Source organism: Hyperolius riggenbachi, chromosome 9 (genome assembly GCF_040937935.1).
Source record: "Hyperolius riggenbachi isolate aHypRig1 chromosome 9, aHypRig1.pri, whole genome shotgun sequence".
Classification (NCBI taxonomy): Eukaryota; Metazoa; Chordata; class Amphibia; order Anura; family Hyperoliidae; genus Hyperolius; species Hyperolius riggenbachi.
The window spans coordinates 182,466,561-182,483,781 of NC_090654.1; the positions used below are offsets into that span (position 1 = coordinate 182,466,561).

At 43.2% G+C, this 17,221-nt stretch overlaps 1 protein-coding gene across 3 annotated transcripts in view; it reads left to right on the forward strand.

Annotated features, from left to right (window-relative positions):
* Window positions 1-1,006: 1,006 nt before the first annotated feature.
* The window catches only part of PTPRG (protein tyrosine phosphatase receptor type G), an 831,563-nt gene continuing 815,348 nt past the window's right edge, over window positions 1,007-17,221 (forward strand). For 2 of the 3 annotated variants that reach the window (XM_068253765.1, XM_068253761.1), the window contains exon 1: window positions 1,009-1,517. In XM_068253765.1, coding sequence (XP_068109866.1) covers window positions 1,433-1,517 — 85 coding nt within the window. In that variant the 5' untranslated portion in view covers window positions 1,009-1,432. Of the gene's footprint in view, window positions 1,518-17,221 lie in introns of all 3 variants that reach the window. The other variant, XM_068253766.1, reaches the window with a different exon arrangement.

Here is a 17,221-nt window from a genome sequence, read left to right on the forward strand (position 1 = left end):
TAGGAATAGATATGATGCAGGGATAGGAGCACAGGGACAGTGAATGGAGCACATATATAGAGAAAGAGCACATAGTATAGGAGGTAGGGCACTTTATAGGAATAGATATGACGCAGGGATAGGAACACAGGGACAGTGAATGGAATATAATATATATATGTATATATATATATATATATATCCACAATATAGTAGTGGTGGATATAGGATGAATATGCAGACAGCTAAGGGACAGTGAAGAAAGCAAGAGGTAAAGCACTCTATAGGAATAGATATGACGCAGGGATAGGAACACAGGGACAGTGAATGGAACATATATATATATATATTATATATATATATATATATATATATATATATATATATATATATATATATATATATATATATATATATATATACACACACACACACATACACATACACACACAAAATATAGTAGTGGTGGATATGGGATGAATGTGCAGACAGCTAAGGGCCAGTGAAGAAGGCAGAGACAGATGAGAGTATCAGGAGCAGATATGAAGGAGAGGGAGATAGATGCAGGTGACAGGGGACAGTCACAGGCTCTGATTAGCTCCTGCCTCTTATCTTGCATGGAGTGAGCCGGGGAGGGTGTGAGATGAGCTCTGTGTCTGGGGAAATGACAGTGATCCATTCACAGAGCCAGCTCTCAGCTCAGAGACTTGCTGAGCTCCATCACTACGAGCTGTTCCTCTCTCCCCCTCTCACTTACCTCCGTCCTCCATGCGATCACGCGTCGCCCCCACCCCAGCACGGCAAGATCCCCCTCTCGTCCTGTAATAAAATCACAACACATGTGACAAAATGTCATCTGGCGACGGCTCAGCCCCGATTCTGGCAGAGTGAAGGCAGAAGGACTCGCTGGAGAAGGGATAATAATAACTCCTCGCCTTGCCGCTGCTGGAAGGAATTCGGGCTGCGGCTGCTTTAAGAGCGCCGGGGGCGCGCCTGTGCTAGACGCCCAGTGTCAGTGTGCGCGTTCCCGCGCTCCCTCTCCCTCCTGAGCTTTAAAGTCTCCGGCTGGAGCAGCTCACATGTTACTTCCTGTATGGGAGAATGGAAAGCGGCCAGCCCCGGTGTGATCTGCAGCAGCCAGGAGCTCCGGAGCCCACCCTGGACTAGAAAGCCCCGGATCCTGGACTAGGAGCCCCCCGAGATCCTGGACCAAGAGACCCCCATCCCAGATCCTGGACTTCACCCTCCTGCTGGAGACATCTGCATGCATGAGATCCAGGGCTCTGCTCGGCTCTCCAACTTCCCAGAGCCCTCCCAGTGAGCAGACCCCCGGGCCCCGGAGCCCCGCCGCAGCCCCCCTCCTCCCCGCCGCCAGCAGCACTTTCCTGCCTTCTTCTCTCCTCGGAGGCCAATCAGTCAACAAGTTGCCCCGGTCCTCGATGTGCCTGGTGTCATGCGGAGGCTACTGCAGCCGTGCTGGTGGATCTTGTTCCTGAAGATCTCCACCTCTGTGCTGCACTATGTCCTGTGCTACCCCGGTGAGTAAAGAGGACCTGTCTCCTTGGATCGGTGGGCTGGGGTGGCGGAGCTTTTTGGTGGGAATCCCAAGTGCGCCCAACTCATGTCCTTGTCTGGCGCCATGGATGTCTCTGCAGCCGCGTACCCCCATCCCCGCCCCCCCTCGTCAGGGGGCCCCGGCTGGATTTATGAGGCTCTCCCAGCCGCCAAGAATGGCTCCGATGCCCTTTTACTGCCCCCTGCCACATTCCTGAGTCCTGCTGCTCGTTTCCAGCTGTGCTTCTTGTAGTTCTTCTGCTGCTTCTTTCCAGCTGTGCTCCTTCCTGCCTAGATCTCCAGAAGCTCTGCTGCCCGCTACCCACTATAGTGTACCCCCTGACAATGCCAAAGTCACCATCATGCAGCCGTGCCCACAATCACCCCTTCTTTATGTTTACTTGTCTTTATTATCAATGCCTTTCTGCATTACATTTATTTGCCCTGTTATTTTAGCATGGATCATTATCAAGTTTCTCATTTCACCCCAGCCAACATTGCATCCCGAATAGGTTGCATCTTGTGTGGTGGGCACTGCCACTGCGTGCCATGCCTCATTACATTTCCGTGACCCACCTTTATCTAGGATGTGGGCACCCATCAGTTCCTGTGTAATTGTTCTGCGCTCATCTCTGTAGCGGGCACCAGGCTTCTAGTCACTCTTGTAGTGCCAATGAAATGCCATCTTGGCTGACTGGCAGTGCCCGAGTTGTACAATGAAATATTTCCCCCTGTTCTATCCCAATAACTGCCCATTAATTGCCTTCCTGCCACCGAATCCCTGGCTTCTATTGTCTGAGTGGTTGGCACAGATTTTCTGGGCACACGCTGTGATCCTGCTCCGCCACTGGCATGGAGTCCCGGTGCCAGCACTGTGCTGTGGTTGCCTCTGGATGTTTTCCTGTGTCACAGGCTGGAAGTGTGTTTGGAGGTGACTTCCAGGGAGAGCTCAGCCTCTCTGCCACACAGGATATATTGAACAGATCCCTTGTAGGATTTTTTTTGTCTGGTCCCCCTCCCCCACTTCCACAGGAATCCGCTATGTGGCTGTTTGCTCTTTTTTTTTCCCTTGGTGCAATGCTCGCCTAATCAAAGCAAGACAGGGGCAGTGTAGAATGGGGGACACTACTGATACCAGTCTGGGGTGTTAGGAGAAGAGTCCCCTCTACAGCTTTCTTCAGCTAGGATTTTGTCTAAGGTTGGCGCCCACTGTTATTTCAGCCATCCTAGTCACACAAGCTATTGGCAGACAGTTTAGCTTATAATTGCTCTGGTTGCAAAGAATGAGGTGCAACTAATGGATATATGATCTGGTACCTCCTGCAAAGCTATTTATTAGTGTATCCCCCCCTCCCCCCTCAAAGTCCAGTCTGGGGTACTCAGTACAGTGTGGCTTGTAAGTTTAGATGACAAAGCAGCGTGCATGTCTGCTTTCTTGTGCTCATGTGCTGGGAGACTGGCACTCCTTTAAGCATGATACCCTTACACTAAAAAAACCAAGCATTGTGGGGTGCTGTGGCTGCTGTAGTCCCTGCTGCAACACACATTGTGGACCAATACAACCAAGCTGTTCGCCCTGCTATCCTTTTAGATTGCACCCATTTAATACTCTTTATGTTTCCCATCAAATGAGGATCCTGTGTGCATTGCAAAGTATTTGAAAATTAAATTGAATTAAAGGTGTGCATAGCCCCTTAGGGCTCACATCTCTACTGTTGGCACCCCTTAACCCCCCCCCCCCTCTTTTCATTTCACATACCACCCTTAAAGAGAGGGTATCTATACAGTTTGACTTCTAATTGTACCCCATTGCAAATGTTTTATCAGTTACAGTGAAGTAGGCTCACGTTTAAGGCTGATGCCCCTTTCATATTAATAATCCCCCCCCCCCCTTATAATATCACACTTAAAGTTCTGCCTTTGAACTGCCCTAGAGCTGAAATCCAGTTGATCTTCAGGTCAGTCTAAATGGTTAACAAGCTCTTACATATTTTGCCAGCCTGTGATTGACACAATGTGTCACCCTCCGACAAGCATTTCCTTTACTGGCCTCTTAATAGCGAACATCAAAGCAGAGTGGCCATTCTTGTGTTGTGCAGCAAGCTACACACATGTCCCTTGCATGGGATGGATTTAGTTACAGCTTATGTGTATTTAGCTGCACTGATGGTGCGTTTTGTCCTGGGTGTCAGCGCTGCTCTGCCTCTGCTGCTGTCATCTAGCCCTGCAGACGCGAGCAGAGAGATAATACAGTGCTGGCCTTTCCACAATACACATGAAATGCCCCATGAATGCAATCATTTAGCAGACAGGAGACGGAGGTCACTCTAGCATCGTTGAATTTATATGTGCAATAGCTGTTTGGCACCAGAGGGGCGCTGCTGAGCCGTTCTTTATAGCTGTGGAGTTATTAAAACCTTCTGTGGAATTCACAAAATAGGAGTACATCGTGTATGTGTGTGTCTCTGTGTAGTACAGCACTTAGGAACCTTGTGTTTATTGTATTGGTGTCTATGGTCAACTTAGCTATTAATACAGCTTGATGAGTGCATTTATTATATATTTTTCTAGTTTGTCTGAAAATGGCATTGGCTGTTCTTGGTAAAACAAAAAAGCATTTTTTCTCCTTAAGTGGTATGTGTGCTTTACAATGAGGTCTCAATCAATAATGTAGTGTACTTGCTTGTATTTTAGAAGAGAAGTAGAAATCGGCAAGTTTTGTCACTGCCATTGTTTACAGTTGAGTCCTCACCACCGAGTCAGACCACACTCTTATTCTGTTTGGAGGTGTCATCTGCTCTCTAGTACAGTGATAATGACTGTACAGCTGTGGTGGTAAACTTCCCCACACGCAGAGGTCCTTGCGGTGACTGTCAGCCCCTGTTGTCACCAGAGTCTCACACATTAAAGCTAGTTCACACTTGGAATGCAAATCGTGATTTTGCATTGCAGTTTGTGTTTTGATTCCCGTTCAGTAGAACAAGAATCCCATGGCAATGGCCCCCAAAGTGATGCATGCACCACGTTCGCCGGCGATTATCAAAGTGCTGAAAAGCACCTAAGTGTGAACCAGTACTTATATTCGGAGCTGCTCAGCCCTGCTTCTAACCTTTTGTAACCCAGCTACAGTGACGACCATGCAACCTGTAAATGCCATTGTCTGTTATTGGAAAGTTATGTCCAATCACTTTTTTTTGTTCCTGTTTGACAGGAATGGTGGTGTCTGCATACATCTCCAGGTCCCCCAATCCTCAGTTTAACAAGAATATGCTGGTCCAAATAGTTTCATGTTAGAGTATCAACAGCGTTTCTGGGGAAACTGAGGGTATTTGCCGGGTGCTTGGTACTTTATTATGAAAGTTAAGTACTTTTGGATAAAAAAAAAAATAATAATCTTGATAAGAAATGGGACCTACATGTTGCTGCAAATGAGTGGACAGTATGGTCCAAAAAATAATGCAATGACTGGATGGGACATGTAATTTCTTCTGATGGTTCAAACAGTACAGGGGCTAATAGTGCTGTAGAGCTAAACCACTATTGTCAAAGCAGTGGGAACAGTTGCAAAGCACATTTCTCTAACAAGGATCCACAAACACTGTAGCTTATTTACTATTCGCATGAGCACAGTGTAACAGCTTGCACCATGCAAACTGGGGATAGCAGGCCTGTATCTGTAAAATGAGGTGAAGTAATTAATGCAAGTATAATACGTTATTGATCAGGGCCCAATTTTAAGCACACATAAGTACACAAACACTTAACTGAGGTTGGAATGTACTGCTAAAATGTCTTCATGCTGAACATTCTGATTGCTGAAATGATTTGTATGCAGGGCTGTTTAGTGAATTGTCTCGGTATTGATCCCTGCTCTAGTACACTTCAATAGTTCAGTGTGTACTCCTTGTTTTTGTCTGCAAGATTGGCAAAAAGGTTGTCTTATGTGGTGTTTTATGTCCTCTTCTTGACACTTGCAAAATACTCAATGAAATATTTAACTTGTGCCTTCCAAACTTAAGTGTTTTAAAAACTCTTAATATGTTTAGCAGAATATTCAAGTTCCCAATGAGAGATTATCATGAATGGGCATCATAATTACGGAATCTTTATTAGGAAACTAATTCCCAAGTGTTTTTTTTTTTTTTTTGTTTTTTTTGTTTTCCCCTCTGTTGCCTGGCACCATGAGATTTTCAGAGGTATCTTAATCGGCTGTCCAAGCTTGTCAGACCTGTATAGTTTAAAAGTGAACCGAAGGTGAAAATAAATTGGCGAGATATACAATTTGGATCTGTCCTACTCCTAGAAATGACTTTTAGACATCTCATGGTTTTAGTTTATATATAAACATTTACAAAGCAGATTGAATGTTTTATTGTTTCTGCTCAATTCCAGTGTCTCAAGCATCCTAGAGCAAAAATACATGAACTATTGACCTTTTTAATATATCTCTTGCAGTCAGAAGCCCAGTTATCTACTTAGGAAAGCGTTTTCCACCTGTAATTTGTTGTCCGTGCGGGGCTATAGCCTGAATGGAGAAAAACTGGCAGTTACATAGCTGGATATTAACTCCCCCAGGCAGGGAAAAAAGAAAAGGAGCACAGCATAGGTGTTTGTGTTCTTGCCACTGTATATACACATGCCTATCTCAACACATCACATGTCATCTTTGGTATACTTTAAGAAGTGGTCAGTTAGATGCTAATCATTGAGTTGATGCAAATACTATGTTAATTTCATGTAAACCTATGCTGCTTGGAACTGAGCTAATCCAATGCATTTAAATGGTTCACTTGCATCAACTTTCCGCTTCTGTTCTGGGAGGGTATTTGTATGTCCAGTCATGTGTTAAACAAAGCTGGAAATGTGTGGCTATATGACTTACTTACAGTAAACTCTGGAATTGGACACAGTATAAACAGCGTTTTGTGTATTTTTGGTTGTTTCCAATGTATCCTAATGTTCTTTAAATAACTTATTCAATACTGTAAGATGTGGAGTACAGTATATTTTGTGCAGGTGGACAACTTTTGTATGTTTGGCACCGTTGTAAATGGGGAACTGTCTTTATTCCTCATCTGTGTATAATTGTCATGGTTAGCATATGCTGCTTGGTTATACATGTAAAGCAACAAAAGACTTTAGGAAGTGGAGGGAAATGAGCTCAAGTTGAAGAACTAAGCGCGGCCAGTACAGCAGGTAATTCAACTGGGCTCTCTTGTGAAAAACTGAAGACTGGGAAAATCGTACAGTGAATAATGCGGTCAGACTGTTTAGGGTTCTTGGGTTAGTTAAAAAAAATAAATACAAGCTTCTGAGTCCTGATACTGCATGAATAAAAAATGAAATTTTCTTTTTTTTATAATTTTTGTTGTTTGTTTTAATATACTAACAAGGGAAAGGAGACTGTCTAATTACTGTTTTTATATATGTCTACAGCCTGCTGTTTTCATGTGTTTGGATTCTTCTTATATATATATATACACCCTATTCCTTGATCTGTCACAATTGTTATAGCATTTTATACCTATGACTTGAAGCTTTTTCCTGCTATTACCCAGATCCGGCACACTTATCATAGTAATTTATACCAATGATTTTAAGCAATTTTCTGCTATTTTTACTATGTGTGTTGTTTGTTTTTTGATGGTACTATTGCCACGACCAAGGGCCGGTCTCCATAGATCCTAATGTTCCGTGACTATCACCTATGTCATATATATTTTTAACATATGTCTGTATTTATGTTTTGAGTTTTACATACATTTAGTGATTTCATTATTTGTTGTTTTTTTATGTTTTAAAAAAAAGCACCTGTTATTGACCTGAGGAAGCGGCTTGGACCGCGAAACGCGTTGTCTATTGTGCTATAATAAACCGTCGTAACTTTTTATCGAGTGGAATCTCTTTGTATGAAGAGAACACCCAATACACCACACGGGCGCCTCCTATTCCTGTTGGAAAACGATGCTGTTTTCATGGATGGCTGTGTTCTTGCTGAAATATGTAAACATTAGAATTCTCAAAAGTTTCTGAAGCCTTATGGCAATTCAGTTTACCTTGCGTGTTTTGTTTTGTGAATTTAGACTTAATTGAATTAAATTTAGTTTTTATTTTATTTTATTTTTTTCTTCCCTTTTTGTATCCATTAGTTTTTATTTGGCTGTCAAGGTGAAAAGATACCGAAGCATTGGTTATATTGTACATATGACCCGAGTCTTGGATACATTTGTACTGGAGACCTGACATGGCTTGCTAGAATTCCACAAGGGGACACCATGGTCTGCTGGTGTGGAGGCATCTTAGTTTTATGCATATTTAAAATTCTAATTGCAAGTCTGCTTTACTGACTGGCCATTAACATTTTTTTTCCCTATTCCGTTTGAGATCATGTGCATTGAAATGGGGTGGCAACACTTGAGTAGAAACATTTATCTCGGTATTGATTCATTCTCCATTTCAGTCCGTTGAGTGATGTCCTTCTCCATGGCTCTGATATTGTACAGTAATTACATCTAGGAGGGTCTCTTTGGGAGCACTTGAGGGAAAAACCAGTTGTGATGCCGGTTTAATGTGACAGTCTTGCAAGCTGTTTTGATTTAAATCCTTCTTGGACTCTGTTTGCACTTTGTCTGAAGTCACCCAGTATGATAAAAAAAAGTCAGCTTTGACATTAACAGGTGTCCGCTAATGTGACGCCGAGGCCACCTGAAATTGTTGGATTTGAAGTGATTGGTGCACCGAGACGTGTACAGCTTGGATCAATGTAGGAGACCAAGTTATTAAAGACGAAAAATGGTTCTCTTTAGGAATTAGTATAAAGGTCTTTTGGACAAAAAAGTCCTAGTATACTAGTGTCAGTTAATGTCATGCTAGGTTGAGTTATTATATGCCATGAGAGATGGTTATTTCCTTAGATCAGGTGACTGATCAATATCTACCTGATACTGATCATCCAGGTACCTGCTTACCACTTTATACCAGTCTCTAATACCAATCACAGTGTTGTCTCTGCTAGCGTTTTACTACTCGGTCTTGTGCTCCTATCACAACCTAGGATCAATTTGAAGGAAGGCCAGCCTTTAACGCCTTTATCAATCATAACATTTCTGCCTCTTTCGCAGTCTTCTATGATTAGTGAAGGCCTGCATCCACAGACATCACATCTGTTTAAGGAGCCCAGGACTATAGCATGTAAACATGGCAAAGATGTTGGGTTCTGAGCCACTTCAGAGATGGCAACAGATGGGGATCTTTCATTCTCTTCCTTCTCCACCGCCACACACACATGTAGCTTCAGCCATTCCAACTTTTTTTTTTTTTTTTTTACTAATACGGTAAATGGAGAATCTGAAGATGTGGTCTTTGATGCCAATTGCTTCTTTATAATGTATATCTGTAGCAGTAAGGCCACATACAGACATCAGACCATAGTCTTTGGAAAATGAAAGATCACAGACCAATCTTACCACCCTTCCAGTAGTATAAGAGCCATACTCTACACAGTCTTTTCTATGGAGCTGAACTCCACATCAGAAAAAAATCTTTGCAAGATGCTGCACACACAGATGCTGTACAGACACAAAAGATCAGTATCTGCAAAAGATCTGTTCCTGCCAAAAATCCATTCCTGCAAATTGCAATGATAGTCTATGAGATCTGCAGATCATCATACACAAATGATTTAACTGACATTCATCTGCAGATCTGCAGATCTGAAAATCCATCCTGGTGGATCTGATCTGCAGATGAATGTCAGTTAAATCATGTGTGTATGATGATCTGCAGATCTCATAGACTATCATTGCAATTTGCAGGAATGGATTTTTGGCAGGAACAGATCTTTTGCAGATACTGGTCTTTTGTGTCTGTACAGCATCTGTGTGTGCAGCATCTTGCAAAGATTTTTTTCTGATGTGGAGTTCAGCTCCATAGAAAAGACTGTGTAGGTATGGCTCTTATACTACAGGAAGGGTGGTAAGATTGGTCTGTGATCTTTCATTTTCCAAAGACTATGGTCTGATGTCTGTATGTGGCCTAAGACTTTTCATGCTTCTATGAAGTTTTAAGTATCTGTATAATGTGGAGGAAAGTCCGTAAACCTGATCTGCATGCTTGTTTCAGGTAAATGCTGGGGAGTGTTATTGGTGGATGGTCTAGCTACAAGACAAAAATTTAAGCCAGTAACTGCAGCTTTTATGATCAGACACAACATGGTTCGTGGGTGGGGGGCTACGTGACTGGTGGGCTTTATGTATGATAAAAACCAAGAGTCTCAACAGGTGTGCTTAGGAGTCAGTTGTTTAGCTTACTTTTGTAGATTGAATTGCTGATATAATCAATACACCTGAGAGTTAGCTGGAGAGTGTTTTTTCATGAGGCAGTTATGACCTCCATCCATTGATTACATAGAGTCAGTAGGCTTCTTTGGAATTCATTTAGAAGTAACCTTGTTCTTTATATATAAGATGGGATTTTGTCCTTGTGTCTTCCTGAAGATGTTTGCTCTTTCTGAACTTCTTTTTCAGTGTACAAACTAAAGCACACCATGCTATTTAGAGATGTAGAGAAAATATATTCCTAACATTTTATAAAGATTGGTCTGACGTGCAGATGCAAATCAAATAAGATTAGCGGTTTTAGGTCTGCAAGTTCTGTTGGCCTTATAGAGAAGGAAAACTGTGTCTATATACACTACTGGTACCAAATGGTGAAGGTGGGGACCATATCAGACATGGCTTCCCAGTATATGCTAGATTTCCTTCCCAGGATTTTGGATAAATATACTAAATGGGAACTTGGTTCATCATATGCATGTCCTGGCGTTTGTGTGCTTTCTGAAGTGAAAGGCTAAAATAAATGCGTACTTGCAAGCACACTGTCTCTTGCCAAAAATATGTGTGCAGGAATTAACATTTTGTTTTAAAGCTCAGTGCCCTGACAGTCCAGACTGTGGACTTTCCATAGGCGAATGCAGGAACGTAATGGGCACCGTGTCCTTTAACCTGGGACTAGGAGCAGGCTTTTGTAGCTTAAGAGTGAAGAGGAGCATCACATTCATGCAACTGCTGGTAACATACTTTTGAAAAGTCTCACTCATATGTTTGAGTTGCTTGGGAGTTAGGCTAGCTATGGTCTGGATTCCCGGAACAAGCAATTGCTAGTTTGCTGGGCAAGCTTCAGCTGACTACCCTGTTTAGGTGACGGTTCTGTACCATAGGCAGGCACTGCTTGCTTTGATTTAGCAAACAAAAGCTTGTAAGGACCTGATCCAGCCAGTTCAATATGTTTGGCCATGTTTATACCTCTCGATTGGCCTTCTTTTATTGTGGACAAATCTATAATGGAGATGAGGGCACTCGGAATTGTCCAAAATTGTAATATTTGTATTTATCTTCCCACTTCCTCCTAAGAAAACCATTTGTGAGCTATGTTTGGAAATGCATCTCTGATTTATTTAAGTGCAAATATATCCGGAAACATTTGTACCCCATCCAAATTCTGTGCATCATCGGAAAACTGTGAATAATGTAATTCCTATTGATTTCAACTGCGAGCATTAGTCATTGAACAAGCTCCCGAGATATTGTTGGTGTACTTAAGTAGAGTTTGAAATATTGAATGAACGAATTGAAGAAATCTTAAGCTGTCTGGTGACCTGACTTAGATTTCCCCCTGGATGTGCGGCATTTGTCATTGCCCATAAAGATGGCTGTATATTTTTGGCCTGGCTTGCATTGATTATGGACTGTCTGTGCTGATTTCAAGAGATCTTGACAGTGACACAGCTCCTTGCCTCACATTCTGAATGATTATAAAAGAACTGTTCCATCAAAAAGGCTAAAAGGCAGGCCTCAGGCGGATTCTGGTCTAGTCTAAGTCCAGCTACGAAAGGAAAAAGGAGAAAAAAAACCCTACTTTTAAAGATCTGGTCTACTTTTCTTTGTTTATACTGCTGTGTACTTTCTGTGTTTACAGAACATAGAAAAATGTCTCCAGAGGAACTGGGAAAGGAGCACTCACTATTATAATTTTTTTTTTTTTTTCCTTTTGTATAGTGGATAAGAGTTAACTCTCATTATGTTCATTTTTCTGACTTCAGAGTCCCCAATGCTCATATTTAATCCCCCTGTCTGTCTTGCCTTGACCCAAAGAACACCTTTATGAGGCTATTGTTGTGTCTGATACAACATGGTTGACTTATGGTGTCCCTGCCACTCTCCATGGGAGACTGCCTCCTCCATTTAACCCAATCAGCCAAGCCCTGCAGAGTCCATTAATGGGAGGGTTGGACATGGTTTTTGACATCCTCTCTCAGAAACTGTTGGCGGCTGACAGCACAACAAAGTGGGCATCATCGCACTGCTTTTGCTGTGAACTTGTCACGCTTGAATTAATAGTTATATCTGTAGTTTTAACCTGTAGGTTATTTTTGTTTTGTTTTTCCACTTCAGTGGTCAGCAGCAGTAAATCTTCTGTATAGTGTTAAGGTGGACATACACCAGGTGACTTGGCGGTCGATCGACTATTTGATTCGATATCTGATGAAAATATGTGCCACCACATGCATGCCCGATTGACAATTAGATAGATTTTTGGGCTGTAAATGGTGGAATGTATCGATTAAACATGCTCGGAAATCTCAGGCAGACATGGTTGATTGGGGGCACGTTGGTAATTGCGTGCGATAATCATGAACGCAATGCAACCCCCGACTTGATACACACGCGCACCACATGCTGTATGCTGGTAGATGTTAAAAGCTCCCCACTTTCCTTCCTTCCTCTTGTTTTCACCATAACTTATCATCCTTTTGCATATCTTCTAAGCACTACAGCACAAGATGCTAATTTTTCCTAGTCGTTGCAATTTTGTCTGCAGATTAAAACTTTACCAATGAAATGCAGATTTTGATTTGTCCCTTTTTTTTTTTTTTTTTTTTTTTTTTGTATTCATACAGATGGCAACCAAATTTTGCTCAGAAGAATAAGCTTTGCACTTTTTCTCTCTAGCTAGCACACAGCGAGCAGGGTGGTAGGACTAATGGCGTGTCATTTTATAGTGGTGAGTAACAGACTAGTATTTTAAAATGGAGCTAAAATCAGTAATGCAACTGTAGTGCAATAAACTGATTAGATCCTTATTTAGGCACACTTGAGTATAAGTAAACAGTGTTCTCCCCAGGCTCTTTTAGCAGGGTGCTCCACCCGGCTGGTTTTGATGAGCACCCGGCTGTCATCGGCTCACCTCTTATGGCATAAGTGGAGTTGCGCACAGAAGCAACAGCCCAGCATTCTCTCATATTGCCCCACCCGGCTACTATTTCATGCCACCCGACTGGAAAAAAATTCTGGGGAGAACATTGGTACACTAGCGCTTTAACTGCAGTTGTGGAGACGTGTATTTGTTTCTGTTTTCATCCATCAATACAGTGCAACTGCCTCCTGCAAAGCATTCCAGTTAATATCAGAATGTAAAATCGGAACCCCTCACAATAATATCAAGCTGTCATTCTCTCTTTTGGAAGGAGCGATCAGGCTCTGTGACCTATGCCTATAGCGCGTCCATTTGCGTTCCGAGGAGAACCTGTCGCAGGAGATTGCTGAGCTTCATAAATCACAGAGAAGAGCTCCACGAGAGAGTGGGCCAGCTACTGTAATGTGATTTTCTTGCTGATTTAAATGCAAAGGCTCCTTAAATGCTTGTGTTAGAAGTACGGGGGGCGAGAAAGCGTAATCTAATTCCACTGGAAATGGGAAAGGGGCGGCAGAGCTACTTAATACACTGCCAAAATTACCTCCGTGGTGGGAATACGTATTTTATGCATTAGGAGGAAAAAAAATCTGATTTTGTGAAAAGCTATGTGGGTGTAATGTGTTCTGCAGTCGCTTTGCATGCTGTGTATATTTGCTGGCTTGGGGAGAGCAATAACTTATTGTTGGAGACGTAGGGGGAAAAAAAAGTGACTTCTTTGAAATTGCAAAACAAGAGCTGCCGGTAGTCTCATTGCGGCCCCAGGCTGATGCATTATTACTCTCCGTGTTTCCAGTATAATTCCCCGCCCCGAGCGACCAGGCAAAGCGGTACATTTGCCTTGAGTTACTTAATAAGGAAGAGTTGCCTATCTGTGACTTAATGCATCGTCTGTGCAAAGCAATAGGTTAGTTAGCTCTAGCCTGTTTATTGTAAACAGAAAGGCAGCTTTTTTTTTCTACAAATATAAAAATCCTCCTTCATGGCACAGTAATAAAAACTGGTTAATTAGCCATTTCTGTATCTTGCTTTAGGAGGCTTCTCCTCCCCCCCCCCCCCACTGAAAGCTGCCATTCTTTACTGTACAAAGGAACAAAATACAGTTAAGGTAGACCTGAACTCAGAACTTACTCTCTGCTCTAAAAGATAAGCAACAGCATAATAACCTTTAAAGAAACACAGTTTTGTAAAAAGAAAATCCTGAAGCAGACATAGGTTCAATATCCTGTGTTTACGAATTAGCTGCTCTGCTGTGGCAGAGGAGATTCCTGAGCTGAAACAGCCGAGAGATCAAATTACAGTTGTGAGTAGTCACAGGTGGGGGGGGGGGGGATTAGACAGCCTAAACTCTCTAAATACATACAGAGTGCATTTCTCTGTTTTTCCTTCTTTCCTGCACAAGATTTCAGGTCCACATTTTTGAGTTGTTGTGTAAGCAGGGCAGTTTCTAGGCCTAAATGCACCCCCCCCCGCGCGAAGCCACGTATATGTGCCCGCAGTATAGGTTAGCCAGGTCTAGTTGCACTCGGTATTGGTAGTCAGGCGTAGGTGCCAGGCTATTGGTCCCCCCAGTATAGGTAGCCAGGCATAGGTGCCCCAGTACAGTTGCCCCCAGTATAGGTTAGCCAGGTAGGTGCCTCCAGTATAGGTAGCCGGTATAGTTGCCCCCAGTACAGGTTAGCTAGGTGGGTGCCACTAATATAGGGAGTCAGAATAGTTGCCCCCAGCATAGGTTAGATAGGTAGGTGCCCCCAGTATAGGTTAGTTAGGTAGGTGCCTCCAATATAGGTAGCCAGTATAGTTGCCCCCAATACAGGTTAGATAAGTAGGTGCCCCCAATACAGGTTAGATAAGTAGGTGCCCCCAATACAGGTTAGATAAGTAGGTTCCCCCAGTATAGGTTAGATTAGGTATGTGCCCCCCAGCATAGGTTAGATTAGGTAGGTGCCCCCAGTATAGGTTAGTTAGGTAGGTCCCTCCAATATAGGTAGCCAGTATAGTTGCCACCAGTATAGGCTAGGTAGGTGCCCCCAATACAGGTTAGATTAGGTAGGTGCCCCCCCGTATAGGTTAGATTAGGTAGCTGCCCCCCAGTATAGGTTAAATTGGGTAGCTGTCCCCCAGTATAGGTTAAATTGGGTAGCTGCCCCCCAGTATAGGTCAGATAGGTAGGTGCCCCCCAGTGTGGTTAGATTAGGTAGGTGCCCCCAGTATAGGTTAGATAGGTAGCTACCCCCCAGCATAGTTAGGTACCCGCCCCCCCATAATGGAGGGGGAGTCAGCCGCGGGGAGGGCAGTCCGACCTCTCCCTCCCTTCCTCTCCACGGGCCGCCCTCGGTGCTTCCCTGCCCCCCCCCCCCCCCCCTCCGAGTCTGACTGCAGAGTGAGCGCAGGGAAGCGCTGTGTACAGATGGCAACTCGCCAGTCGCCGCTCCTTCGCCGCGGGTCTCCTCCTCTGCCCAGCCGCTGATGCACACGCTGCTTTCGTGCTTCCGGCTAAACAGGAAGCCGTGTGTGTATCAGTGGCTGGGCAGAGGAGGAGACCAGCGGCGAGTGAGACTAAATTGAGAAAGGTATGTTTCATAAAGTAGAATGCATTTCTCCACATCTCGGTCAGTCCATCCTAAACACTGGCATGGATATGGAATGAAAGGACTGGAGTTGGACAGCCCTGCACTACAGAGACATGAGAAGGATGGACCAAATGATATTCGTGGACTGAAAATTTCAGGAATTGATGCATCAAGTGTATAGCCAGAAGAGTCTACATTTAATAGGGCTTGTATTACCCTATTTTTCATATATGAATTATGTTTTCTGCTAGGCACATTTTCTGTTTGCTATTTGACCTTAGGAAGCAGAAAACCCCCAGAAAAATGAGTTGTTGAAACCTACTGTGTGCATTAATCCTTTTTAAAAGAATATCAAATTGCTTTGACTACTTTGAGACCTTCATGAGAGATAAGTCAGCCATGCCTCTCTTTTTGAGACTATTTTTACAGATTTAATACTTTATAGGCGCCTCTACTGCCTAGGTCTGCTCTACAAGTGTGTGTGGGTGTGTCCTGGTGGCCTCTTCCATGAACCGCGGGAACATATTGCTACACCCCATGCTGCTTTTGATCTACAGGAATTGAATAGGATATTTTTGGAGCACCCTGTTGCCCATGTTTGCATCTCTTTCTATTGTCCTACAGTAAAACAAAAGAAAAAAACAGGGCACCGAGAGCCCAATAGTGCAATATAGTTTTAACAGAGAAAATCTGTCTAAATAGTTCGTGCAGAATTATACTCACAAAAAAGGGTCACCAGCAGGCAACCACTTGAAAGGCAGGTGGGGAGAATTGGTACCCGACCCCACTCGGGTATAAAAGTCGCTCTCTGTAGACAGGAGAAAAAAGGGGGCGTACCCCTCCACCAAGGGCGGATAAGTAATATGTATCAAACGCAGATAGAACAGAGGCGCCAAAAAGAGTAAAAACACTATTATTTAAAAACAGTAAAAAGAGGGAAGGTAAGGTGGACTTACCTCCCTCTAGCAGTGGACAACAAAACTCTGAGGTAGAGTAGAATGCATTTATTAAACAGTGTAACTCCTAAAGATGCAACGCGTTTCGCGGGCCACAGCACCGCTTCCTCAGGCTATACAGGAGTTCAAAAAAGCTGTAAATGGGACATATACATAAATCAACAAAAAAGCATCAAACACTGACAGAGGCATACAGCTGTAAAACTGGAACATAAATTTCATTATAACCAGCATCTGCTGGTCTGTGAAGGTCAGATAAGTCTATCTTATCTAAGCAAAAAACACACAAAAAAAAAAAAAAAAAAAAAACCACACAAAAAAAAAAAAAAAAAAAAAAAAAAGTTGTGCCACAGTGGGGAGAGTGCATGCTCTCTAAACTGTTTTTACACTTGCATAGTCTTGGCGGTTATATCATTGTGACTGTTTCAGTCCGAATATACATGTGTAAAGATGCACGTTTATTTATATTTGATTATTGATCATATGCTGTTTATAATTATTGTCTCTGCAAATATCTTCCCGAATTGTCTATCACAATCAGCACTCTGCTTCATATAGTTGTTCCTGGTTCCCCACCAAAAAAATGGCAGCCACCATCGAAGCATCAATACACAAAAGTACCTTTCTAACCCACAAGATGGCGGCCGCCCTCCCATGTGACATTATTATGTCTGCCCCACATACAAACCAACAAAATGGCGACTGCCATACAGGATCTCCCCATTGGCCAGGCCGATGGTGGGCGTACTTCTCCCGGCGCGTGGCGCACACTGATTGTCCCCCACCTCTCCTAGCTAAGTACAAATAGAGGCTTTATGGAGCACGCCCGCACAGAGGCGCTCATTCAATACTTGGATTGGATACAGGTATGTCACCCACTGGCTAACAGCCAGCTCCTCGCTTTTTTTG